The sequence below is a fragment of the Oncorhynchus tshawytscha genome, linkage group LG23 (genome assembly GCF_018296145.1).
Source record: "Oncorhynchus tshawytscha isolate Ot180627B linkage group LG23, Otsh_v2.0, whole genome shotgun sequence".
Lineage (NCBI taxonomy): Eukaryota > Metazoa > Chordata > Actinopteri > Salmoniformes > Salmonidae > Oncorhynchus > Oncorhynchus tshawytscha.
The window spans coordinates 18,098,374-18,126,037 of NC_056451.1; the positions used below are offsets into that span (position 1 = coordinate 18,098,374).

General features: G+C 46.2%; 2 protein-coding genes across 2 annotated transcripts in view; both read left to right on the top strand.

Moving 5' to 3' along the window:
- LOC121840556 (LIM domain-containing protein 1-like) lies at positions 1–15,468 on the top strand. Its single transcript, XM_042304400.1, has 2 exons — positions 1–2,094; positions 15,443–15,468. Exons 1-2 carry the CDS (start codon positions 735–737, stop codon positions 15,466–15,468), a joined length of 1,386 nt encoding a protein of 461 aa, XP_042160334.1. The 5' UTR covers positions 1–734.
- The window catches only part of limd1a (LIM domains containing 1a), a gene marked incomplete at its 5' end in the record, with an annotated part of 16,858 nt that continues 4,662 nt past the window's right edge, over positions 15,469–27,664 (top strand). The window contains 5 exons of the mRNA XM_024405054.2: positions 15,469–15,520; positions 21,814–21,881; positions 22,557–22,619; positions 23,259–23,389; positions 26,132–26,183. Coding sequence (XP_024260822.2) covers positions 15,469–15,520; positions 21,814–21,881; positions 22,557–22,619; positions 23,259–23,389; positions 26,132–26,183 — 366 coding nt within the window. The remainder of the gene's footprint in view (positions 15,521–21,813; positions 21,882–22,556; positions 22,620–23,258; positions 23,390–26,131; positions 26,184–27,664) is intronic.

Genomic DNA, 27,664 nt, shown 5'->3' on the forward strand with positions numbered 1-27,664 from the left:
TTAAAAACAAACAGCGCTCCCTAATCCCACGGTCGACTCCACAATATCCACATTCGGACCAAGAGGTTTGCTTTAGTTAAGTATATTTTGCCGTACGCACTTGTAATAACTGTTAAATTATAGGCGAGCTAAATTAGCGTTGTGATAGGACCCCACTGGAATTTGTTTAGCAACTTGCGGGAAAAGTTTGGAACGCATGCACTCGCTACAAAGTTGCAAACAACGTTTTTTTAATGGATGCTTCGGCTGTGAAGTTCGGAAAGGGGGCGCAGGCTGGGGTCGTAGGCTATCTGATCTGACTTTATAAACAGACAGTATCCTGTTGCGAGCAGAGTCAGCTGGCTCACGGAGGAGAGGACGGAGCTTCTTCTCGCTATTATTCGGATCTTTGTCCATTCCGGAGTAGGCCTAGGCATAATTGCTTCCGTGGGATAGCTAACACATTGCGGGAGAAACTAATTCAACTTCAGGTCGGGATCTTCACGTCAGAATACCGCTTGACAGTGCTCTCTCTCCGCTGCCTGGACTGGACAGAAGCCTGGTAATCTTTTACTTTGAGAGTGACGAGGGTTTGGATTTAATCCTTTCGTTTCAATTGTTTACTGTGTTTAACATTGTTTTTATTGGCTAGCCTACTTTTTATTTTATTTTGGACAGAACGTTTTTTTGTGACAGTTGTGGCTCGAATCTTAAATCAGATCATAGTTTATACACATTTTGTAATTCACTTCAAGATGGATAAATACGACGATTTGGATCTTGAGGCAAGTAAATTTTTAGAAGACCTCAATATGTATGAGGCATCTAGGGACGGGTTGTTCCGAATGAAGAGGGATGCAGGGAACAACTCCGATTTTGAAGAAACCAGGAGGGTTTTTGCCTCCAAAATGACAAAAATCCACATACAGAAACAGCAAGAGGAAACAGCCAAAAACAATTTGGCAGTGAGAATGAACGGGGGTCACAACAGAGCGGCAGACAGCATGTTTTACACCAAAGACAGGCCGCCTATCAATAGCTACAGACAGGCAGGAGAAGCTGCGGCCAAGCCTCCCATACTCTCTGGCCCTATGCCAGGCACCGCCAGTGGCGCGAGTCAGTACGCGCCCTATGACGCTCTGAAACACCATTCACCCAGTCAACAGCCATACAGCTATGGAAACAATTACGATAACAAGGACCGTTTTGAGCCCCATTCTTACCACCACGCCTTGAGTCCCACCAGCCCAGGGAATACACCCACACATGCTTCTGGTCACCCTGCCAGTCCCTCTGTCACTTGGGCCTCTTACTCTTCCAGCCCTGGTGGATCATCAGGGCTTATGTGCAGCCCACCTCAGCAGCCCCCACACCACTCACCATCTCCCTCCTTCTCCGACAGCCTACCATCTCCGAGCCCCACTAGACTGCACCAGAGCAAAGCTGCCACTCTACTAGTGCGGCAGAGACCCCCCATGGTGGCTGGGGCTGCAGCAGACTGGATGCGGAGCTTGGGGAACCCAGAACTGATTGCACCGCTCCCTCTGAGTGCCTTCACTGGCGGAGCTGACCTGTACCAGCATCTGTCTCCACAACCTGCCCCTGTTACACCGCCAACAGGCCCTTACTCAGCAGCACCCTGCATGGTCCCAAGACCAACCGCCAACCAGGGAAATCTACGCCAGAACGGGCTCTCTCAGAGTCCTGTGGCTCTCACTCCCAGCCCCACCCCTGCTCAAGGGGCTGTCCCAACCCCACCTGTACACCCATCTGAGACAGCCCAGCCCAAAGCCACTACTGGAGCTTACTTCCCTGCCTCTGCCTCTCCCTCTGGAACCAGTGTCTCTAGAAGCTTTGGCCAGGGTCAAGGTATAGGCCAGGCCCAGGGCAGGCAAGTGGCCATGGGGGTGGATGTGCCCTCTGGCCTAGACAGCCAGCTGTCCTCTGGTGGTGAGGCTTGCCAGCTCCAACACCAGCCCCAGTCTCTCAAACTGCCCTGCCAGACTCTCCATGTCCAGCCGGAGCAGGGTCCGTCTGCCGCCGAGATCAAATTAGAAGCCCTGACCAAGCGTCTGGAGAAGGAGATGGACTCCCAGCCAAAGGCAGACTACTTCGGTAAGCTTAGTTTGACATTTTGATCGACCTGGTGTCTCTCTTTAATCAAATTCACAATTTCTCTGTGTGGGTCACAGTGCGAAAATGGCCCACTGTTCAAAACTTTTCACCTCATTCATTTAACCTTGTCTTTGTGTATGTGTGTGTATGTGTTGATTTGCTCATGCCAGATCAAGTGGAATAGTTGTGAGGGCATCCTAGAGGTAATTCTGTCTGTGTATGTTTATGATCATCATGGCAGATACTGTTGTTCAGTGTTGAACTCGACAGACAGACAGACAGACAGACAGACAGACAGACAGACAGACAGACAGACAGACAGACAGACAGACAGACAGACAGACAGACAGCGTCTAGCCAGAGGCCTTTCTTTTATTCTCTTCTCCGTCTTTTAGTCTAGATTGAATAATTGTCTAATTTGTTTCTTCTTGTTCTCCTTAAATCCTCCCATCTGTGTATGTCACTGACTGCCACCAGCCCACCTACCTCTCAGTAATAATACACGTTTTAGTAGTTCCGACTGAGGCTCAGCCCAGGGCCAACCAGGAGAAGGTTGTCTTCTCCTCTCAGCTGTAATAAACCTGGTGGATTAAGTGGAGGACACATCAATAACAAAATTCATTAGTAACATAATGCAGGCTGCTTTTTGTTAGATCAGCGCTGCGCTTTCGTCATTGTCTGTAAAACAGTGATACTCTCCCCGATCACACCCGTTCTCTCCCCGATCACATTCGTTCTCCCCCCGATCACATTCGTTCTCTCCCCGATCACATTCGTTCTCTCCCCGATCGCACCCGTTCTCTCCCCGATCACATTCGTTCTCTCCCCGATCACATTCGTTCTCTCCCTCCCCGATCACATTAGTTCTCTCCCGATCACACCCGTTCTCTCCCCGATCACATTCGTTCTCTCTCTCCCCCGATCACACCCGTTCTCTCCCCGATCACACCCGTTCTCTCCCGATCACACCCGTTCTCTCCCCGATCACACCCGTTCTCTCCCCGATCACACCCGTTCTCTCCCGATCACATTAGTTCTCTCCCCGATCACACCCGTTCTCTCCCGATCACACCCGTTCTCTCCCGATCACACCCGTTCTCTCCCCGATCACACCCGTTCTCTCCCCTCTCCCCCGATCACGTCCGTTCTCTCCCCCCCGATCACACCACGTTCTCTCACATCCGATCTGTCTCCCGATCACATCCGTTCTCTCCCCGATCACATCCGTCACACCCGTTCTCTCCCACATCCCTTCTCTCTCACCGATCCCTTCTCTCCCCGATCACACATCCGTTCTCTCCCCCGTTCTCTCCCCGATCACACCGTTCTCTCCCCGATCACATCTGTTCTGTCCCCCGATCACATCCGTTTGACCCCGATCACACTCTCCCCGATCACATCTCTCCCCCTGATCACATCCCGTTCTGTCCTCCCCCCGATCACATCCGTTCTGTCCCCCGATCCCGTTCTCTCCCCCGATCACATCTTCTCTCCCCCGATTCCGTTCTCTCCCCCGATCACATCCGTTCTCCCCCGATCACATCCGTTCTCTCTCCCCCCGATCCCCCATTCTCTCCCGATCACATCCGTGATCCCCTCTCCCCGATAACCATTCTCTCCCCGATTCTCTCCCCTCTCCCCCGATCACATCCATTCTCTCCCCGATCACATCCATTGTCTTGTCATGTGTTTGGCTGTTTGACTCAGTCTTTCCAAATAATATCACATGGCCGAGCACAGACCCGGGCTTGCACATTCTTGCTCTAAACCACCATGTTCAATCACACACACCCACATGCATCCATATACACACAAAGGCACACACACACCCACACCCACCTTTTGTACGCAGCCACAGTCTGGGGAATACAGACAATGACAACTGAATAACAGCACCTGTTAGTGTTTTTCCATGTAGCCTGTAGCTGCCCTAGGATACATGACATCGGTCTCTTGTGTAGTTTAGTTTAAGTACAGATGAATATATAACTGGTTCAGAGTAAATTTACACTCTTCCCTTTTAATGCAGAAATAACTATTGAATATAACATTTGTGCCCAATGTGTGCAACAGGAGAAGTGGAAGTGAAAGAGCACATGTTTGGTGGGGCTGATCTACAGATGAGAAAAGCATTGAGGAAGAAAGAAAGAGGAAAAGGAGAGAGTGAGAGAAAGAGGTAGGGCAGGAGGAGAAGAGAGAAAGAGGTAGGGCAGGAGGAGAAGAGAGAAAGAGGTAGGGCAGGAGGAGAAGAGAGAAAGGGCAGGAGGAGAGGGAGGAGGAGAAGAGAGAAAGAGGTAGGGCAGGAGGAGAAGAGAGAAAGAGGTAGGGCAGGAGGAGAAGAGAGAAAGAGGTAGGGCAGGAGGAGAAGAGAGAAAGAGGTAGGGCAGGAGGAGAAGAGAGAAAGAGGTAGGGCAGGAGGAGAAGAGAGAAAGAGGTAGGGCAGGAGGAGAAGAGAGAAAGAGGTAGGGCAGGAGGAGAAGAGAGAAAGAGGTAGGGCAGGAGGAGAAGAGAGAAAGAGGTAGGGCAGGAGGAGAAGAGAGAAAGAGGTAGGGCAGGAGGAGAAGAGGATGACTTGGGTTCTAACTCCTTGTTGAGGCAAGGAGGTCAGAAGAGAGAAAGAGGTAGGGCAGGAGGAGAATGAGAGAAAGAGGTAGGGCAGGAGGAGAAGAGAGAAAGAGGTAGGGCAGGAGGAGAGAGAGAGAAAGAGGTAGGGCAGGAGGAGAAGAGAGAGAGAGGTAGGGCAGGAGGAGAAGAGAGAAAGAGGTAGGGCAGGAGGAGAAGAGAGAAAGAGGTAGGGCAGGAGGAGAAGAGAGAAAGAGGTAGGGCAGGAGGAGAAGAGGAGAGAGAAGAGGTAGGGCAGGAGGAGAAGAGAGAAAGAGAGGAAGGGCAGGAGGAGAAGAGAGAAAGAGGTAGGGCAGGAGGAGAAGAGAGAGAGAAAGAGGTAGGGCAGGAGGAGAAGAGAGAAAGAGGTAGGGCAGGAGGAGAAGAGAGAAAGAGGTAGGGCAGGAGGAGAAGAGAGAGAGTTTTTCCTCCTCACCAGATGACCCTTTCAGGAAAAAGTACAGATGCTAGTTGTCATAGGTTATGACAAGGTTCTAACTCCTTGTCCTAAGTATGTACTACCATGTATGTATAGTCATTATTAAGACTTGTGTGTGAATGACAATGTTGATTTGGGATTAAGTTTAGTTCACATGGATGCTTGGGTTCGGCATGTTGAGGCAAGAGCAGTCATCAGAATGGGACGTCCAGCCGAGAGAGTGCGAGAGAGAGGAACAATGAGAGAGAGAGAGGAACAATGAGAGAGAGAGAGAGAGAGGAACAATGAGAGAGAGAGGAACAATGAGAGAGAGAGGAACAATGAGAGAGAGAGAGAGAGGAACAATGAGAGAGAGAGGAACAATGAGAGAGAGAGAGAGAGAGGAACAATGAGAGAGAGAGAGAGAACAATGAGAGTGCGAGAGAGAGGAACAATGAGAGAGAGAGAGGAACAATGAGAGAGAGAGAACAATGAGAGAGAGAAGAGAGAGAGAACAATGAGAGAGAGAGAACAATGAGAGAGAGAGAGAGGAACAATGAGAGAGAGAGAGAGGAACAATGAGAGAGAGAGAGAGAGGAACAATGAGAGAGAGAGAGAGGAACAATGAGAGAGAGAGAGGAACAATGAGAGAGAGAGAGAGAGAGAGGAACAATGAGAGAGAGAGAGAGAGAACAATGAGAGAGAGAGAGAGAGAACAATGAGAGAGAGAGAACAATGAGAGAGAGAGAAGAGGAACAATGAGAGAGAACAATGAGAGAGAGAGAGAACAATGAGAGAGAGAGAGAGGAACAATGAGAGAGAGAGAGGAACAATGAGAGAGAGAGAGAGAGAATGAGAGAACAATGAGAGAGAGAGAGAGAGGAACAATGAGAGAGAGAGAGAGAGAGAGGAACAATGAGAGAGAGAGAGAGAGGAACAATGAGAGAGAGAAACAATGAGAGAGGGAGAGAGAGGTACAATGAGAGAGAGAATAACAATGAGAGAGAGAATAACAATGAGAGAGAGAATAACAATGAGAGAGAGAATAACAACGAGAGAGAGAATAACAACGAGAGAGAGAATAACAACGAGAGAGAATAACAACGAGAGAGAGAGAAGAACAATGAGCGAGAGAGAAGAACAACGAGCGAGAGAGAAGAACAACGAGCGAGAGAGAAGAACAATGAGAGAGAGAAGAACAATGAGAGAGAGAGAACAATGAGAGAGAAGAGAGAACAATGAGAGAGAGAGAGAACAATGAGAGAGGAACGAGAGAGAGAGAAGAACAATGAGAGAGAGAGAAGAACAACAATGAGAGAGAGAGAGAGAAACAATGAGAGAGAGAGAAGAACAATGAGAGAGAGAAGAACAATGAGAGAGAGAAACAATGAACGAGAGAGAGGTACAATGAGAGAGAAGAACAATGAGAGAGAGAGAGAGAGAATAACAATGAGAGAGAGAATAACGAGAGAGAGAAGAACAACGAGAGAGAGAGAAGAACAACGAGAGAGAGAGAAGAACAACGAGAGAGAGAACAACGAGAGAGAGAGAAGAACAACGAGAGAGAGAGAAGAACAACGAGAGAGAGAAGAACAACGAGAGAGAGAGAGAACGAGAGAGAAGAACAACGAGAGAGAGAGAACAACAAGAGAGGAACAACAAGAGAGAGAATAACAACGAGAGAGAGGAAGAAGAACAACGAGAGAGAGAGAGAACAACGAGAGAGAGAAGAACAACGAGAGAGAGAGAGAACAACGAGAGAGAGAGAACAACGAACAACGAGAGAGAGAGAAGAACAACGAGAGAGAGAGAGAAGAACAACGAGAGAGAGAGAGAGCAACAACGAGAGAGAGAAGAGCAACAACGAGAGAGAGCAACAACGAGAGAGAGAGAAGAACAACGAGAGAGAGCAACAACGAGAGAGGGAAGAGCAACAACGAGAGAGAGAGAGAAGAACAACGAGAGAGAGAGAAGAACAACGAGAGAGAGAGGAACAACGAGAGAGAGAAGAACAACGAGAGAGAGAGGAACACATAGCGTGCACTTGTCCAGCGGTCATAAAGCATCTCACTGCCGCCTCGTAAAAGGAATTTCCTGCAGGAACGAGGAACGTCAGTCCGGATTGTAATTCCCGTCCCAGCCCCCCAGAGTCCACTCCTTCAGTATGTAAGGGAAGATGTTCTGGGGCATGTCGCTGTCATGCTGAACACACCCACACAGATTCATAAGCACACATGTTAACATATTATAGAGATTCCTATGGGGGGCCGCAGTGGAAGATGGTAGAACCTTTGTGTATGACAATACTGGAATGCTGACACGCTCAAAGCACACACACCCAGCACACACTCATTTTCTGCGTCATGCTGTCGTGCCAGAAAATAGCCTGCGTGACAGACAGATGCAGTTCCTAGCCTGGTCTACATACTGAACTGAAAGAGAAGCTCCATCCCTGACCTGCTTTTTCCACTGAAAGGAGAGGAGTATTCTCTCAAACTGAACCATAGGTCTGGATGCTCAAAGAGAAAGCAATGCAGAAGCAGAAGCACAGTGTCTAGGAGAAACTCCCTAGAAAGGCAGGATCCTAGAAACCTAGAGAGGAACCAGGCTCTGAGGGGTGGCTGTGTCGGGTGAAGATTATAAGAGTATGGTCATTAAGGCCAGATTGTGTTGAGCTACTCCTCTCTACCAAGCTAAACTATGGCTAAATGAAGAACCATAATACTATGGGAATGATGTTCTATTCCAGGGTTATCAGTTCAATATTTGGTGTCATTTACTAAAGGATTGCCTAATTTGTATGATACAGTATATTATTGACCAGTGTGACTGTAGAGTATTGAGTATGTAAGCCATATTTAAACTGGGGGCATATACCTAGTGATGTAGTAGGTTCATGTAAAAGGGAGTTTAGTGTGGCCATCCTAAAGGCTCATATGGGTCACTTCCAAAATTTAGTGCACTACTTGTGACCAGGGCCCATATAGTAGTGCACTGTATAGGGGAAAAGGTGCCATTTCAGATCCATGCCAAGTGAGTTCCAGACAGCTAGGGCTGGGGTCTCAAATCATATACACTCTGTTCTGATTGGCAGAGCTGTAGCTGGATGTTCTGGGAACCTGAGTGTCGTGCCAAATGGCTGCACCGGGGGAACACAGAGGAATGTCTGGAGGACGGGATGGGGCTGAGGAATATAAAGAGTGGGTGGTGAGCACACTTAGTTTCACAAATGATTAGATTAACAGAAGGTACTTCGGGTTAATTTATAGAACCTTTTGTCACGTCTTTGGCTGTGAGAGAGAGAGGGAGGGAGGTAGAGCAGGGAAAGAGAGGCAGAGCGGAGAGCAGATTTATGGGTGGGAGGTCAGACAGGAAGGGTGGGTGGTGGGACAGGACAGAGGGTGGAGCCCCCCCCCCCACACACACACAGATAGTAGAGGTTGAGTGCTTTGTATTGTGTTGTGATTAAGGATGGCTTTCTCCTATCAGGCTGTTGTCTGTCTGTGGACTGGACAGTTTACCTTAACTCTTCCCAGGGTGTCTTGGCTTCTGCTTTGGCACTCAATCTGTACCCCTGACAAGTCCTGCAGGAAGCCTTTGTGTGTGTGTGTGCATCTCTCTCTCTCTCTCTCTCTCTGTCCTCTCTCTCTGTTCTCTCTCTCTCTGTTCTCTCTCTCTCTCTCTCTCTCTCTCTGTCTCTCTCTCTCTCTCTCTCTCTCTCTCTCTGTCCTCTCTCTCTCTCTCTTCTCTCTGTTCTCTCTCTCTCTGTTCTCTGTCTCTCTCTGTTCTCTCTCTCTCTCTGTCCTCTCTCTCTTCTCTCTGTTCTCTCTCTGTCCTCTCTCTGTTCTCTCTGTTCTCTCTCTGTTCTCTCTGTTCTCTCTGTTCTCTCTCTCTCTCTCTCTCTCTCTGTCTCTCTCTCTGTTCTCTCTCTCTCTCTCTCTCTCTCTCTCTCTGTCCTCTCTCTCTGTTCTCTCTGTTCTCTCTCTGTTCTCTCTCTCTCTGTCCTCTCTCTCTGTCCTCTCTCTCTCTCTCCTCTCTCTCTCTCTCTGTCCTCTCTCTCTGTCCTCTCTCTCTCTCTCTCTCTGTCCTCTCTCTCTGTCCTCTCTCTCTCTCGCTCTCTCTCTCTCTCTGTCCTCTCTCTCTCTCTCTCTCTTTATCTCTCTCTGTGTCTTTATCTCTCTGTGTCTGGGCCCGGGGACTTGCTTCATTGTTTGATTGGTTGTATAAGTAAATGTGTGTTAGTGTAGTGAGAGAATGTTTTTGTGATGTTAGGCTGTTGTTGATGTGATTTCATAATGTTCTAGCCTTGGATTCTAATACTTCCATATGATACACACACACAAAAACTAGTACTACTAACTACTACTATAAGGACTATTACTAAGTGCAGTAGTCATATTTGGCTTCTAACATGACAAGTCAACTACCATAATATCAAGTTCCTGTCATAGATTGTGGAGGTTTATGAAGAGGCTTGTTGTGAGCCATTGGGAAGCAGTAGAGGCAGACGTTTTGACAGCTGGGCTGGTGTTTGGGGGGGTGAAGTGAGGGGGAGGATGGGGGGTGAAGTTTTGGCTCTGTGTTTTGATTCCATTCCCCCCTCACCCATGCCCTCATAACCGTTAAAGAAAGCACTCCCCTATAAAATCACAGGGGTTTTGGAATATGGGACTGTAATCAGGGAGGAAAATGTTGCCATTTTACCTAAGAATGTTTGTCCTAAACAGGAACCAGTTTGCTTGGTTGTTTATGTATCCCTCTTACTTTTCAGTGCATTTTACAGTTTCAATGGCATGTGCATTACAAACACCAGCTGTGACTTTCAACTCTGGTGGAATATCATACAATTCTCTGTTTTGAAATTTCACCAAGTAAAACCAAAGTTGAGCTGAACAAACCCAACCCTGTTGAGTCCATACAGTAGATCTGTCTGTCTGTCTGTCTGTCTGTCTGTCTGTCTGTCTGTCTGTCTGTCTGTCTGTCTGTCTGTCTGTCTGTCTGTCTGTCTGTCTGTCTGTCTGTCTGTCTGTCTGTCTGTCTGTCTGTCTGTCTGTCTGTCTGTCTGTCTGTCTGTCTGTCTGTCTGTCTGTCTGTCTGTCTGTCTGTCTGTCTGTCTGTCTGTCTGTCTGTCTGTCTGTCTGTCTGTCTGTCTGTCTGTCTGTCTGTCTGTCTGTCTGTCTGTCTGTCTGTCTGTCTGTCTGTCTGTCTGTCTGTCTGTCTGTCTGTCTGTCTGTCTGTCTGTCTGTCTGTCTGTCTGTCTGTCTGTCTGTCTGTCTGTCTGTCTGTCTGTCTGTCTGTCTGTCTGTCTGTCTGTCTGTCTGTCTGTCTGTCTGTCTGTCTGTCTGTCTGTCTGTCTGTCTGTCTGTCTGTCTGTCTGTCTGTCTGTCTGTCTGTCTGTCTGTCTGTCTGTCTGTCTGTCTGTCTGTCTGTCTGTCTGTCTGTCTGTCTGTCTGTCTGTCTGTCTGTCTGTCTGTCTGTCTGTCTGTCTGTCTGTCTGTCTGTCTGTCTGTCTGTCTGTCTGTCTGTCTGTCTGTCTGTCTGTCTGTCTGTCTGTCTGTCTGTCTGTCTGTCTGTCTGTCTGTCTGTCTGTCTGTCTGTCTGTCTGTCTGTCTGTCTGTCTGTCTGTCTGTCTGTCTGTCTGTCTGTCTGTCTGTCTGTCTGTCTGTCTGTCTGTCTGTCTGTCTGTCTGTCTGTCTGTCTGTCTGTCTGTCTGTCTGTCTGTCTGTCTGTCTGTCTGTCTGTCTGTCTGTCTGTCTGTCTGTCTGTCTGTCTGTCTGTCTGTCTGTCTGTCTGTCTGTCTGTCTGTCTGTCTGTCTGTCTGTCTGTCTGTCTGTCTGTCTGTCTGTCTGTCTGTCTAATGATGGATTGAACCTAGAATTCCAGGGTTGAGGCCAGATGGTTTGGAAGAGAGGAGGGGTAGAGGAAGAGGAGAGAAGGGAGGAACACACGATGAGAGGATTAGGACCTTAATCTCCAGACATTGTTATGTAAGGGGATAGGTAGATGGCTGTGCTGTAGGCTACAGTGGTTTATTGTCATTTTGAGGGGAGGGTTAATTCAATAAGGTCTGTATATAGCTCATTCCTAAATTGTGTTACAGTATCAGAGGTATTCATGTATTGTGTTACAGTATCAGAGGTATTCCTGTATTGTGTTACAGTATCAGAGGTATTCCTGTATTGTGTTACAGTATCAGAGGTATTCCTGTATTGTGTTACAGTATCAGAGGTATTCCTGTATTGTGTTACAGTATCAGAGGTATTCCTGTATTGTGTTACAGTATCAGAGGTATTCCTGTATTGTATTACAGTATCAGAGTTATTCCTATATTTTGTTACAGTATCTACACTGAGTATACTAAACATTAGGAACCCCCCCCTTACAAGGTGTTGAAAGCGTTCCACATGGATGCTGGCCCATGTTGACTCAAATGCTTCCCACAGTTGTGTCAAGTTGGCTTGATGTCCTTTGGGTGGTGGACCATTCTTAAGCATGGAAAAACCCAGCAGCGTTGCAGTTCTTGACACAAACCGATGTGCCTGGCACCTACTACCATACCCCGTTCAAAGGCACTTCAATCTTCATGTCTTGCCCATTCACCCTCCGAATGGCACACATACACAATCCGTGTCTCATAAATCCTTCTTTAACCTGTCTCCTCCCCTTCATCTACACTGATTGAAGTGGATTTAAAAAGTCACATCAAGAAGGGATCATAGCTTTTACCTGGATTCACCTGGTCAGTCTATGTCTTGGAAAGAGCAGTTGTTCTTAATGTTTTGTACACTCATTGTACGTTCAGTTTGTTAAGTACACCCATCTAGTACCGGGTCGGACCCCCCTTGCCTCCAGAACAGTCTGAATTGTTCGGGGTATGGAAACATTGCTCAATTGGTTTCAAGGGACCTAACGTGTGCCCCGAAAACATTCCCCACACCATTACACCACCAGTCTGTACCATTAACACCAGGCTGGATGGGGCCATGGAGTCATGCTGCTTACGCCAAATCCTGACGCAACAGGAACTGGGATTTGTCAGACAAGGAAATGTTTTTCCACTCCTAAATTGTCCAGTGTTGGTGATCGCGTGCCCACTGGAGCCGCTGCTTCTTGTTTTTAGTTAATATGAGTGGAACCCTGTGTGGTACTCTGTAATCCCTAGACACTGTCCTGCATGAAAAGTCCAGGAGGCCGGCCCGATCTGAGATACTGGAACCAGCGAGCCTGGCACCGACTATCATACCACGCTCAAAGTCGCTTAGGTCACCCCTTTTGCACGTTTGATCAAACAGTAACTGAATGCCTGTCTACCTGCTTTATATAGCCAGCCACGGCCACGTGACTCACTGTCTGTAGGAGCGAACCATTTTCGGGAATGGGGTGGTGCACCTAATAAACTGTATAGCTCTATATTGTGTTACAGTATGAAGAGGTGAACTTAATGTTGTCTCTTGTCTGTGGATATGTTGCAAATGGGCCCCTATTCCCAATGTAGGGAGTAGGTGCCTTTGGGGATCTTGCCAGTGAGTTAGGGGAGGAGGCATACAGACGTAGTGCCTGGTGATGTCTGTCTGCAGGAGAGCAGGCCAGAGACAGAAGCTTCTTTGAGTGGCTAGGCGAGGCGGTAGTGTCCCTGGCGTGGTCTTTGTCCCCCTGGGGAATGTTGTGTGTGTAACACACTGTTGTTTCACACAGCCATGCTGCTGTGGGCTCATGTTGTTCTGTTACCACATCTCTCTCAGCACACTGCCAACCTCTCAGCTCAGTCAGAAGACCTCAGCACACAAAACACCTCAGAGGACACATGACACGAGCTCTTTCTATTTTCGCTGGACTCTCTCTTGCTCTCTTTCTCGTTCTTTCTCTCACTCTTTCTGTCTTTCTTTCTCTCGCTCTCTCACACTCTCTCTCAGTCTATGGAACTTTCCACCTCCGCTGCCTGTCAGCTGACTAGATTATACTGCGTGATTGGCTGTGTGTGTGTGTACGTTGCTATGCACCGCAGTATGCACATGCATGATTGAAGATGGTGACAGAACAAACCACTGGCTGTGAAGACCCAACATTATACATTGATTAAGACATGGCATGTTCTGGGTGACAACCCAATCACAGTTGGCCCATAAGAACTACTGAACCTCACCCACCACAGGTATACACACCAGCTTGGACAGCTCTCCAACTTGCATTACAGTCTCTTACTTTTCTATCCCTTTCTCCTCTTTTTCTCTCACTCCTTTCTCTCTCTTTCCTTCTCTTGTCTGTCTGTTTCTACCACCAACCTCTCACTTCCTGTCCTGTCTGACTGGTGGTCTATAAAGGGGAGGGCGAAAGGGACGTTTGTTTGTGTGTCTTTCAGTCTGGCTGAAGTGTGTGTGTGTGTGTGTGTGTGTGTGTGTGTGTGTGTGTGTGTGTGCATGCCGTCTGTCTAGCAGCAGTGTGTGAAGGGAGCAGCATTTGGCAGGACTAGGTCTTTTATCACTGTGTTCATGTGACAGACTCCTCTAGCCCAGAGCCAAACCAAACAAGCAGATTGGAATATATTTCCCCTTTCAATGATACAGCATGGCTAACTCATTTCCTTTGACTGTTGTTAGGCTTTTTTCATTACATTGTTTGTGTCTGGTTTCATCAGGCTGCTTGTTAAGGATCCAGCCTCTTAATCAGACTGTTTTTATTTGTGTTATGGAATGCGTACAACTCTAACTTTTTATTCTAACAGGACAACTGCTTATGACTGAGACACTAGTGGTGCCAAAGTACATGATTTTGTGTGTGTGTGTGTGTGTATGGTGTGTGTGTGTTCATGTTAGAGGTCGACCGATTAATCGGCATGGATGATTAACTAGGGCTGATTTCAAGTTTTCATAACAATTGGTCATCTGCATTTTTGGACACTGATCATGGCCGATTACATTGCATTCCACAAGGAGACTGCGTGGCAGGCTGACTACCTGTTACGCGAGTGCAGCAAGGAGCAATGGTAAGTTGCTAGCTAGCATTAAACTTATCTTACAAAAAACAATCAATATTCACATAATCACTAGTTAACTACACATGGTTGATGATATTACTAGGTTAACTTGCTTGTCCTGCGTTGCATATAACCAATGCATATAACCAATGCGATGCCTGTTAATTTATCATTCTAACACCTCTACTTCGCCAAACGGGTGATGTTTTAACAAAAGTGCATTTGCGAAAAAAGCACAATCGTTGCACGAGTGTACCTAACCGTAAACATCAATGCTTTTCTTAAAATCAATACACAGAAGTATATATTTTTAAACCTGCATATTTAGTTAAAAGAAATCCAGGTTAGCAGGCGATATTTACTAGGGAAATTGTGTCACTTCTCTTGCGTTTATTGAACGCAGAGTCAGGGTATATGCAGCAGTTTGGGCCTCCTGGCTCATTGCGAACTAATTTGCCCGAATTTTACTTAATTATGACATAACATTGAAGGTTGTGCAATGTAACAGCAATATTTAGACTTAAGGATGCCACCAGTTAGATAAAATACAGAACGGTTCCGTATTTCACTGAAAGAATAAACGTGTTGTTTTCGAAATGATAGTTTCCGGATTTGACCATATTAATGACCAAAGGCTTGTATTTCTGTGTTTATTAAATCATAATTAAGTCTATGATTTGATATTTGATAGAGCAGTCTGATTGAGCGGTGGTAGGCAGCAGCAGGCTCGTAAGCATTCATTCAAAATATACTGCATTTGCCAGAAGCTTCACAGCGCTGTTTATGACTTCAAGCCTATCAACTCCTGAGATAAGGCTAGCAATACTAAAGTGCCTATTAGAACATCCAATAGTCCAAGGTATATGAAATACAAATGGTATAGAGAGAAATAGTTGACGTGTCATAATTCCTATAATAACTACAACCTAAAACTTCTTAACTGGGAATATTGAAGAACTGGGAATATTGAACCACCAGCTTTCATATGTTCTGAGCAAGGAACTTAAACGTTAGCTTTTTTTACATGGCACATATTGCACTTTTACTTTCTTCCCCAACACTGTGTTTTTGCATTATTTCAACCAAATTGAGCATGTTTCATTATTTATTTGAGACTAAATAGATGTTATTTATGTATTATATTAGTTAAAATAAGTGTTCATTGTTCATTCAGTATTGTTGTAATTGTCATTATAAAATATATATATATATATATATATATACACAGAAATCGGCCGATTAATCGGTATCGGCATTTTTTGGGGGGCATCTAATAATCGGTATCGGCGTTGGAAAATCATAATCGGTCGACCTCTAGTTCATGTCTCTGACCTGGCTGTTGTGTTGTGTTCCAGGGAGCTGTGTGAAGTGTAACAAGTGAAGTGTGCCAGGCTACCTCTATCATGATGTCTGCTTCACCTGCAGCGCTTGCAGTAAGTACTACTACAGTAAACCACTGACATACTTCACCTGCAGGCCTGCCAGGCTATGGACATAAGCAGCGCCTGCAGTATCATGATGTCTGCTTCACCTGCAGCGCCTGCAGTAAGTACTACTACAGTAAACCCTGTCCACCTCACCTTCTCTCTCCTTACCTCTAACATGACATACTTCACCTGAAGTAAGTAACCTACCACTTTCCCCCCTATATTAATATATATGTATATAATTATTCAAACAAAAATGGTTATTTATTTATTATGGATGGTAAAGCGCTTTCAGTATAAACTTAAATGACTTCAACAGATATAAATTATGTAGAAAATATAATGGAGCTATATATTTTTTAAATATAATAATCTTTTGAGAACTAACAATCACCAAAATAAAAACTAGACCGGGATGATCTAAAATTCAAAAAATGTCATGTCATGGGGCCCCCATTGATTTTGTTATAATGTTGTTGTTACTCAAATAGCATAAGAACTTAGCTTGTGTCTTTCAGCCCCATGACAAAATGTGTAGAATTGCAGGAAATTAGCTAGAAAACAGCAAGATGTTGTCTCTGCAGCCAAGAGTACGGCATCTAAAATTCGGCCTCTAAGGAGACCGCGCCATTGGCCACGACCACAACCACTACCACGACCACAACCACTACCACAACCACTACCACATCAGCCACCCCCCAAACCTACTGATCTATATACACAAACCCAACCTGCCTCACTCACTCTTTCCTCACCTTCTGTGTACATGCATGTAGGCACGTGGCACGTGCACACACACACACACACACACACACACACACACACACACACACACACACACACACACACACACACACACACAGTCACCTAGTCCAGGGTTTCTCAAACTCTGTCCTAGGTGACTCTGAGTGCACATTTCGTTTTTTGCCCTTTCTGACATGAGCTGCATGGGAGCCTGTTCAACACACTGGGTGGACTAGGTCAGGGATTCCCAAACTTGGTCCTAGGGCCCCCACGTCTGGGTGCACGTTGTGGTTTTTGCCCTAGCACTACACAGCTGATTCAGACTACCAATTGATCATTAAGTTTGGATTATTTGAATCAGCTGTGAAATGCTAGGGCAAAAACCACAACGTGCACCCAGACGTGGGGGCCCTAGGACCAAGTTTGGGAATCCCTGACCTAGTCCACCCAGTGTGTTGAACAGGCTCCCATGCAGCTCATGTCAGATCATGTTGCTATGAGTTGTATTGTATGCTGAGTTCCTGTTCTACTAAATGGAACTGTCACATCATCTCTCCGACACTCATCCCCCGCCCCAGGCACACACACACACACACACACACACAATACTGCACACATATACACACACCGTCAGCTCCATGATTACAACCAAGGAACTGTGGTGTTTAGTTTCGGGGTGTGTCAGTCTCTCCGCCAGCCCACACAAAGAAGAGAATGCCACATCAGAACACACAGACCCTGGGACATGAAGCTAGATCACCGCAGCTGCAGTTTAGTGGCTCATTGATTCATCAAATCAATCGATGTGATTCAGTAGTTCACCAAATTTATGGTTCAGTGTCTCACTGATTTAGTGATGTTCAGCTTGGATGGATCCCTGGCTGCACCAAATTTGCTTCCCCCTGCCCTTGCCTGTCTGTCTCCTCACCTCCCCTGACCTTGCCTGTCTGTCTCCTCACCTCCCCTGACCTTGGCTTCTCCCATAAATGGGCCTGTCTTTCCACTGTGATCTCCTTACTAGAACTTCAGAGGGATTCCAGAGCCATCCTGTCCAGATGGTTGCTGCTCTGGTATCTATAGATGAATCGACCAATTAAAATCCCCCTGTGGAGATGATCTGTGACCTCTGCCCATGCCCATTAGAGGGCAGTGTGAGGCCTCCTGACCCCTGACCTGAAAGCTCATGCTCTACCATCGCTGATTAACACACCCTGTGTTGTCCTTTATCTTCCCAACCGTTTGTGTGTGTTTGTGCGTACGTGTGTGTGTATGAGAGAGAGAGAAAGTGTGACTGTGTGAGGCACTAAAAAGAAGAGCCACGGAAGGGAGAAAGTTAGGGAGGCAGGTGGGGTCTAAACTGGGGGGAGTTAGGTGGATACTCTCTGACTGCATACCTCCCATACCCTTCTCCATCTGAGGGCACAGAGGCTGCGGGCCGGCTCCACAGGGAGAGGGACCGGGACGTGGAGGAATGCATGCGTAGGGGGCCTTGGGGTGGGAGTCCACAGACTGGTGTTATGCTGTATCCAGGGAGGTAGGGGTGCACGGGGCAGGACAGCTAGGAACAAACAAACAGAACTACCACCTACGCACGGAACAAACAAACACACACACACACACACACACACACACACACACACACACACACACACACACAGCAACAGTCTTGTTAAGCAGACTCTCCCTCCCCCTTAACCCCTCAACCACCTTCATGGTTATTTTGTTGCATAACAGAATCTTTAAGACCCTGAACTTAAAATACTTAAAGGTATGTTGGGTGGAGGTAGGGGAGGCAGGGTGGAGGTAGTGGGAAGGTAGTGGGGAGGTAGGTGGAGGTAGGGGGGAGGCAAGGGGTGCATCCTTTGTTAGGCAGGAGGATAGTTGAAGCTGCATGTCTAGGACAGAAGACAGAAGACGCATCGCTCACTAAAGGTACCAGTTAAAGCAGCTTCTAGAAAGGTCACAAGCCTCTTTAAAGCACCAGCACACAGCAGCCCAAAACCCCACTCAACCCCCTTTAACCCCCTAGAACTCTCCTTCATCCGGGGGAGATATGGGCTTGTTTGTAAAGAGGAGGACTTCCAGGTCTAAAGTGGGCTATAGAGTGGGCTCCTGGTATATGTCAGTTATGTTTATGGGGGGTCAATTAAGGAAGACATCCTCTTCTGGAAACCAGGACAACATGAGAGGATGTTTTTAAAGTACTGGTCATCTTTGTGACATCAAATGGACGTTGGTGGTCAAGATGTGTTGGTATCTGTACTGATGGCGCAAAATCCATGACAGGGAGACATAGTGGAGTGGTAACGCGCGTGCAAGCAGTTGCTCCCAACGCCACTTGGGTACACTGCAGCATCCACCGAGAGGCTCTTGCTGCCAAGGGAATGCCAGACAGCTTGAAAAACATTTTGGACACTACAGTGAAAATGGCTAACTTTGTTAAAGCAAGGCCCCTGAACTCTTGTGTATCTTTTTTATTATGCAATGATATGGGCAGAGCTTTTGGCTGAGATGAGACTGGAGCTGGGTTGGACTAGAGCTTTTGGCTGAGATGAGACTGGAGCTGGGTTGGACTAGAGCTTTTGGCTGAGATGAGACTGGAGCTGGGTTGGACTAGAGCTTTTGGCTGAGATGAGACTGGAGCTGGGTTGGACTAGAGCTTTTGGCTGAGATGAGACTGGAGCTGGGTTGGACTAGAGCTTTTGGCTGAGATGAGACTGGAGCTGGGTTGGACTAGAGCTTTTGGCTGAGATGAGACTGGAGGTGGGTTGTTTTTTGTGAGAACAGAAGTGTAATTGTTGCTTTGTCCTGAGCCCAACCAATCCCAACCCACCTTACAACATCAGCCTCTCCAACTAATCTTCTGCCGTTACAGAACACAAGCATGGATTGGATGTGACATCAGTGATCTGAAAACTGCTGTGGTTTTATTGCTGGCACTCTTAGATGGTGGATAGTTTGTGAAGCTTAAACACCCTACCCTGTCCCTGTGTCCACACTCTACATCTGATAAATGTGATTGAGGTAAGGGAGGACGTTGCTGTGAGTAACAATATCCTCCAGGTAAACACTTATAGGCCCTATTGGACATTGTGCTGGGGAAATAAGGATTAGATAGGATTCAACTAAATGAATCTAAATTCACATACTTGTTGAGAACCATTACAGCTTTTCTAATGAAGAGTGGGTTATGGGTATTATGAATTATTTCAGTACATGTGAAATGTGGTCCATTCTCTTTTGCTTTGACGGCATCTGATCTGTGCATTTCTCACGTAGCTCTTGTGATTTTCTTCCTAGATTGCTAGTGTTTATAGTACAGTAATAGACAGACTTATACATAATTAATGAATGGTGTTGGAGAAGTGGACAGATAGATCTTAGAATCAACCTTGAGGTATTCAAGAATGTTTTCACTAGAAAACAGCCCAGGCCTGTGTGTGTTTTCTGTCTCTGAGGCATTTATTATTTATATTAGGGGGGGACATAGTCATCATTCTTCTGGAACTCTTTCATTACTGTCAGCACAGTCTTCTGCCATTCATTCATCTTATCGTCTCACAAGGCTCTCTCTCTCTCTCTCTCTCTCTCTCTCTCTCTCTGTGTTCATCCCCCATTCCATCCATCACTCTTTTCTTCGTTCCTGAGGGAAATGAAGGGGAAAATAGGGTTATTAAATTATGATTATTCAAGGGACAGTTTTGCATCTTTTCCTGATGCAGAGACGGTTGTCTTGTTGTTGTAACGATTGCCTTTCTGACCTTGATATTGTCAGTTTATCCCTCTGAAGTACAATGAGGATAGGCATGTCATATGGCACTTATTACAAAGGAATGTTACAATCCATTCAAATCAGTTCAATGTAATTCAATTAAATGTTGTACATGATTAGACCGTTAGTTCCGAGTTTTGCCAGGAAGCTTGGCCAGTTTCATAATGCTACTGCATGCGTAGGTTCAAAGCCTTGATACAAGTATAGTACAGGATGTTTCATTGTTTGGCTCTATCCATGTCCGTAAGAGGATCAAACCCTTTCAGGTGGCTGCTGTGGGCTTTCAGGAGATCTACTGTGATTTAGTGTCTATTGTTGTTACCCCTGAGAGGGGCCCATATGTCCCATATTTCCATCAGTGGAATGTCTCAGGGGTCACTAGGGTCATGTTCAGTAGGGGAGAAAACATTTTGAAACTCAGGAGAAACTGGGAGGTACTACCTGAACTTCAGTGTTCTTATTGGCCAAAACTACCTGAATTGTCCAATAAGAACACACATGTCCGTTTTCCATTGCAAAAGGTTTTGCTACGGAGTGCCCTAGCTGTTTGTCTGAACTCTGCTGCCCCCTCAATGCCATGATCAGGTCACCACTGGTATCATTTCAACCGGTGCTCTGCTCTTCTCTCCATCCCAGGCCTGTTGTGTTAAGACCCCCATTCCCTCAGCCAGCCATCTCTGACAATGAGACCTCTGAATAAAACATGTTAGTTCCTAATCGCTTAGTGATTATTTTAGCACCATCGCTCTTACTCGCCTTCCTCCATTTTTGATTAGTCTAACGTGTGTAGCTAATGGCTCTGTGGCAGCCAGGAGTTGAAGAAGGCTCCCATTCACTAGTGTTAACCCTCCTCTCTCTCTCCCTCCTCCCTCCCTCTCTCCCTCTCTCCCCCGTCCCTCCTTCACCTCCTCCCTGAAAATGTGTGGAATGTTTCCCCTTCCTGTAGGATGGGCTGTAGGAATGGAGGGAGGGGAGAAGAGAAGGGGGTTTATTATGAAGGAGAGGGGGATTCAGACGGACAGGATGTGCTCTCGGTGTGTGGAGTGATCTATTAGAGAACAGACAGAAAGCAGGAAAGATGAGGGAAAGAAGAAGAGCTAGCGCTGCCTCTGGGCCTGAGGCCTGGGTCTCTCTCGCTCTCTCTCTCTCTGTCTCTCTCTCTCTCTCTTTGCCACGTGAAGCAAACCATTAGAGAACTCTGTTTTAATCAGTTACGCTCTGTTTAGTCATTGTATTCAATCACACCATTTTCTCCTCATGTGCTAGTGATTGTCTCAGCGAGGCCCCAGGTGTGTTCCCAGTAGTTCCCAGTGCAGCAGAAAGCTGTCCAACCAGGCCAGTCTCTCTCTGAAGCAGATTAAATCAAGAGGCTGCTACAGTATTAGACTCAGTGTTTATTTGAGTTGGTGTCTGGGAATTAGCCAGACTTAATGGATTCTGTCTGACGTTCTGGAGCCTTTGAGCTGAAATAAGTTACCACAGCGCTTCTGGGCATTCTTCTGGTGTGACTTAGGGGAGATGTATAGGGCTCATTAGCCTGGTCCCAGATCAGTTTGTGCTGTCAAATAGATCTGAGACCAGTCTAGGATTTCATATGGAGTTCACACATCTCTCCGAATACTCCCAGATGCCTCCTGTGTGATCTGCTGCAATTTAGTAAAAGTAATGTTTGGTCTAATTATGGTCAGACAAATGGGTCTCATGGTTGGGCCCAGCCCAAACTGTTCAGTGTTGTTTCAGTTAAGTTTATACTCTAAAAGCCCATCTCTGTTCTTCGTCCCAGGCAGAAGGCTACGGGGGAAAGCATTTTACTACGTCGGTGGGAAGGTGTTCTGTGAAGAGGACTTTCTGGTAAGTAGTCCGCCTGGATACAGTATCTAGAACCCTGCATAGTTTAGCAGTATGTGAATAGAGTATTATCTATATTTCTGACAGCAGATATGTGTCTTCTACTGTGACTATATGTGACCGGGACCTCTGGACTCCAGATTATAGTTTAAATTTGATTTCTTCACCTCGTGGCCCAGGTTCAAGTTTCTAAGAGATTCTGGATCAGTTTACTCCTATAAGGGCATTAGGGAGGGGGGTCGGGTAACTGGAGCTAGTACTTATCCATGTTTTAGAGGCATACACCCCTGGGCTTTGTACAATGACACCTTGTATAAAGAAGAACGAGCAGGAGGACCCATGTTTACCTCAGCTGCCCTGTCACAACAACACGCTCCATTACATTACAGTTTGTCTGTTACTAGTCGATTCAATCAGTTGTCCTACTGTCTCTGTGCTGCTAATGAGTCTAACTTACTGTATCTCGCCTGGTATTAGAGGACTATTTCTGGACATGGTTGTGTTTATCCCTAATTAACCATTAAGTTGATGTGGGAGAATTCCCCCATGTATCATATGAGGTGGACTGGGCTCATATGAGAAGAAGACTAGGAGTCCGTCTAAGATGCCAGCAGTTTCCTATGAGATGATGTAGCAGCCGTAACCTCACTGTCCTCCCCTCTCCTCTGCCTGTTCCAGTATTCTGGATTCCAGCAGTCTGCAGACAAGTGTAACGCATGCGGACATCTGATCATGGATATGGTGAGTGTATGAGTGAGTGAATGAGTGAGTGAGTGAGTGAGTGAGTGTGCCCTCCATCAGTGTGTTGAGCAGCAGAAACATGGAGTCACTCCTCCTGCAGAGAACTTCCTGTGCGCACATCTGGAGAAAGCTTAGGAGGAAGTGGTGGTTTGAGGACACAGGCACACACACACTAGGGTAAAACCAGGACACAAGGAGAGAATGTAAAACCCAAGTCCGGTAGTCATCAGCAGGTGTTGTAACACATTAAGGATTTACCATGACATGGCTTTACACATGTTAACCATACAGAGCTGTAGCAGGGGGGGACAGATCTGTTTTCCTATTATCACTGTCTCTCTCCAACACACTGCTTCCCTCAGCTACTAACTCACTGTAAGACAGTCAACTCTATGCTCCGTGGATGAGTGATCAGCGATCCACTACTTGTTAGATATGATAAAGCATTGAAATTCTCTCTCTCTCTTTCACTCTCCTTCTCTTGCTCTCTCTATTCCCTTCTCTCTCTGTCCCTCTCTACGTCTCCCCTTCTCTCTTTCTGTCTCTCCATCCACCCTCTCTCTTTCTCTCTCCCCTTCTCTTTCTCTTTCTCTCTCGCTCTCCCCTCCCTTTCTATCTCTCCCCCCTCCACCTTTATAGATCCTGCAGGCCCTTGGGAAGTCCTACCACCCTGGCTGTTTCCGTTGTGTCATCTGTAACGACAGTCTGGACGGAGTGCCCTTCACTGTGGACACAGAGAACAAGATTTACTGTGTCAAAGACTACCACAGGTACGTGGGTACAACCATTATGAACACTGCAAACCATAAACATATTAGTTTAACTGGCGCTAACAATACGGCCAGAAGTCATGTTGCTATAACAGAAGTCAGCGGCAGTTCCAGCAGGATCAGGTTTTTGCCATGTGGAGAGGAAGGGGGAGAGAGATGTTAGGTAGGAAGGGATGAGTCTCCTGTGGAAGAGCAAAAGGAGTAGCAGCATGGGGTCACCTCAGCCAAGCACAACAAACACACTGAATCAGGAATCTGGTCACAATGGAATCCACAGCAGCCGGCCAGGCCTGACCAGGGCAACAGCCCACTATACTGACAGAACCATGGGGAAAGTAAGAGTCATGGGCCTTATGTTAGAGCAATCAGAGCTCACTGTACTGAAGCCACCAGATGTCTTTTCCCGCCTATTCATGATTAATCGTCACTAGCATTCATTCACTAGCATACTGTTGCTTTGATTAAAGGGATAGTTCCCCCAAATTACAAAATTACACATTGGTTTCCTTAACCTATAGGCAGTCTATTGACAAGGTATGACATCAATCAATGCTCAAACCCTCTTAGGCCTCACTCCCCCCTATCTGAGATATCTACTGCTGCCCTCATCGTCCACATACAACACCCGTTCTGCCAGTCACATTCTGTTAAAGGTCCCCAAAGCACACACATCCCTGGGTCGCTCCTCTTTTCAGTTCGCTGTAGCTAGCGACTGGAACGAGCTGCAACAAACACTCAAGCTGGGCAGTTTTATTTCAATCTCTTCATTCAAAGAGTTAATCATGGACACTCTTACTGAACATTGTGGCTGCTTTGCGTGATGTATTGTTGTTTCTACCTTCTTGCCCTTTGTGCTGTTGTCTGTGCCCAATAATGTGTGTACCATGTTTTATGCTGCTACCATGTTGTGTTGGTACCATGTTGTTGTTATGTTTTGTTGCTACCATGCTGTGTTGTCATGTGTTGCTTCCTTGCTATGTTGTTGTCTTAGGTCTCTCTTTATGTAGTGTTGTGTTGTCCCTCTTGTTGTGATGTGTGTCAAGCCCCCGTCCCCGCAGGAAGCCTTTTGCCTTTTGGTAGGACTTCATTGTAAATAAGAATTTGTTCTTAACTGACTTGCAGAGTTAAATAAAGGTTAAATAAAAATGCTTTGGTTTAGTTTCCCTGTCACTGTTTCCACATGCTAACATTTTAGCATTTCTGGCACCAATCCCATTGAAGTCATGAAACCGATATTAGCATTTTTCGTGCATCATGTCCAAATCATCATTTGGCTCCCAAGTGGCACAGCGGTCTAAGGCACTGCATCTCAGTGCTAGAGGCATCACTACAGATCCTGGTTCGATTCCAGGCTGATCACAACCGGCTGTGATTGGGAGTCCCATAAGGCGAAGCACAATTGGCCCAGCGTCATCCGGGTTTGGCCGGGGTAGGCCGTCATAGTAAATAAGAATTTGTTCTTAACTGACTTGCCTAGTTAAATAAAGGTTAAATAAAAATAAAAAATGTAATAAAAAAATATTGTGAAGCTTAACATTTACATTTTTAGCGACTTACAAGTGAAATGTGGTTTAAGTGCCTTCCTCAAGGTCACATCACCAGATTTTTCACCTAGTCAGCTCGGGGATTCGAACCAGCATCCTCAACAAAGTCACTTATAGATGCTTTGAACACAATATGACAAAAATGCTAATATTTGTCCCATGACTTGATTTGTGACACAAATGCTAAAACGTTAGCATGTGGAAACAGTGCCAAAGAAACTAAAGAAAAGCATGGATTGCTGTTATACCTTATCCATAGACTGCTTACAGGACAAGGAAACCATGTGTACTTTTGTAATTTGGCTGAACTATCCCTTTAACGCAATTCAAGTCAGTGGTGTTACTCTGGGCTATTAACGCAATAATACTCTTGTAAATACTGCGCAGAGTCCAGGAAAAACAGGAATTTAATACGGATACCCTATTACGCATATATCTAGGACAAGAAATGTGTGTGGTTTCTCAATCAGACCTAGTCATGCCCACTACACTGAGAGGGCCTTTGTTTTACAGACTCAGACATTCAGGTGCCAGCCAGCTGCACACGGTGTGTGTGTCTGTGTGTGGGGGGAAATAATTAATGTATTTTTCTGGATTGGTTGAATCAGCCCTGGAGATTCACCACCTCAGCAGTCTCAACGCTCTCATGCACACACACACTGAAGGGGAGAGAGGGGTAAAGGAGGAGAGAATGGGCAAAGGAGGAGAGAATGGGCAAAGGAGGAGAGAATGGGCAAAGGAGGAGAGAATGGGCAAAGGAGGAGAGAATGGGCAAAGGAGGAGAGAATGGGCAAAGGAGGAGAGAATGGGTAAAGGAGGAAGAATGGGTAAAGGAGGAGAGAATGGGCAAAGGAGGAGAGAATGGGCAAAGGAGGAGAGAATGGGCAAAGGAGGAGAGAATGGGCAAAGGAGGAGAGAATGGGCAAAGGAGGAGAGAATGGGCAAAGGAGGAGAGAATGGGCAAAGGAGGGGAGAATGGGCAAAGGTGAAGAGAATGGGCAATGGGGGAACTGGTGAAAGAGAGGAAGTGTTAGAAGTATTAACCTGAAAAAAGAGTAACAGATACAAGTGCTGTATCTATATCAAGCCTGGTGGTCTTTCTGTAGGGAACCAATATAAACCAGACATATATTTTCAGTCTGAAACTGTTATTATTTCTACCAATTGATGTATCTTCTTTGTTCTCTTGTTTTCTCAGGGTCTTGGCCCCCAAATGTGCAGCATGTAACCAGCCCATTCTGCCTTCAAAGGTAAGCTCTCTTTGAACACAACATCTTCAAGTAATAGCCTAAGGACTTACATGTATACAGCCATAAAATAGGTGCTTTTCTGATCATCTGCATGTCATGTGTGACAAAATCCCAAATTGATCGGTTGACTACTAGTATAATGAACAGGGCCTGGAATGGTTCCTGTCTGCAAAGTGATTTCAACAGGAAGAACTCCTGTCCGCAGTAATGATGAATGATAATCAAAATGTTCAGGCATATATTATGGTTTACGATGCAAACACTTCCACTCCCATCCCATGTCGATATAGACAGTCACATTGCAACCTCTGACCTGATTCCCTCAGGGTAAAGATTGATAACCAACCCCAGTGTTGAACCTGAGACAGGAGCCAGATGTGAGGAGAGAGTTCCTCTGGCATAGCAAATGATTAAGTGTCCTATTGAGGCAGTAGAAAACGATCAATAATCCTACTGAGGCAGTAGAAAACGATCAATAATCCTACTGAGGCAGTAGAAAACGATCAATAATCCTACTGAGGCAGTAGAAAACGATCAAGAATCCTACTGAGGCAGTAGGAAACGATCAAGAATCTTACTGAGGCAGTAGGAAACGATCAAGTATCCTACTGAGGCAGTAGGAAACGATCAAGTATGCTATTATCCTAGGTCAGGCTCTAGTGCAAGAGAAGGAGGAGGAAGGGGTGTGCTGTGTTTTAACATATTGCATATGAGCAGGTATCCCTTTAAGCAACTGTTTGGATGTAGAGAGACTTGAAAAGGATCTCAGGCATGATGATCAGCTTTCCCTCTTTAATCATTTGGAACTCGTCTCTGAAGTCTCACTCTCTCCTGAGCCAAGCAAGCTGCAGTCAGGATTCAGGAAGACATCAATTTTCACAGCTATTTACTCAGTCTAAGGTCTGGGCTGTAACAATAAACCAACCTGATAACAGACCTGGGAACATCTCTTGTTGTAATGGCTGCCATAGTTACACGCAGGTCAGCAGACCCCCCCCCCAAAAAAGAAAACATTTTATTTATTTATTTAGTGCTTGATTGAGCTTGCGCAATGGAACCAATGGATAAGTCCCTAAAGAGCAGACCCATAGGATCTTGCACTCCATTCAGGCTCAATAGAACTGTTAATGTATCTGAAAGAGCGCTATTTGAACCAGAGGCCCTACTAGGACACCATCCACTGAGGTGTAGATTCAGGGCTGGGCTTCTATTGGAGACCTCTGTGTGTAGGCCTACGTGGGGTGGTTTTGGGAGGGGTGTTGTTTGCCTATTTTGGTGTGTGGTTCAGATGCAGGCACTGCAGCCTACGCCTCACCCAGTGCATGACTGTTGCCCTAAACGTTATCCCTCCCTCTGAAAAAAATGTCCAAAATTAGAGTTGACTCGACAGGAATGTTGCCCCTCCTCACTGAGGCTATAAGGGTAGAATTCAGAATAGGGGGATAGTTTGTGTTGGACGTACATGTACTTTGTCATGAAAA

Coding starts and splice junctions, on each gene's coding strand:
- LOC121840556 (XM_042304400.1), top strand. CDS start 735: ATGGATAAATACGACGATTTGGATCTTGAGGCAAGTAAATTTTTAGAA. Junction 2,095..15,442: donor GCCAAAGGCAGACTACTTCG/GTAAGCTTAGTT, acceptor GTTGTGTTCCAG/GGAGCTGTGTGAAGTGTAAC.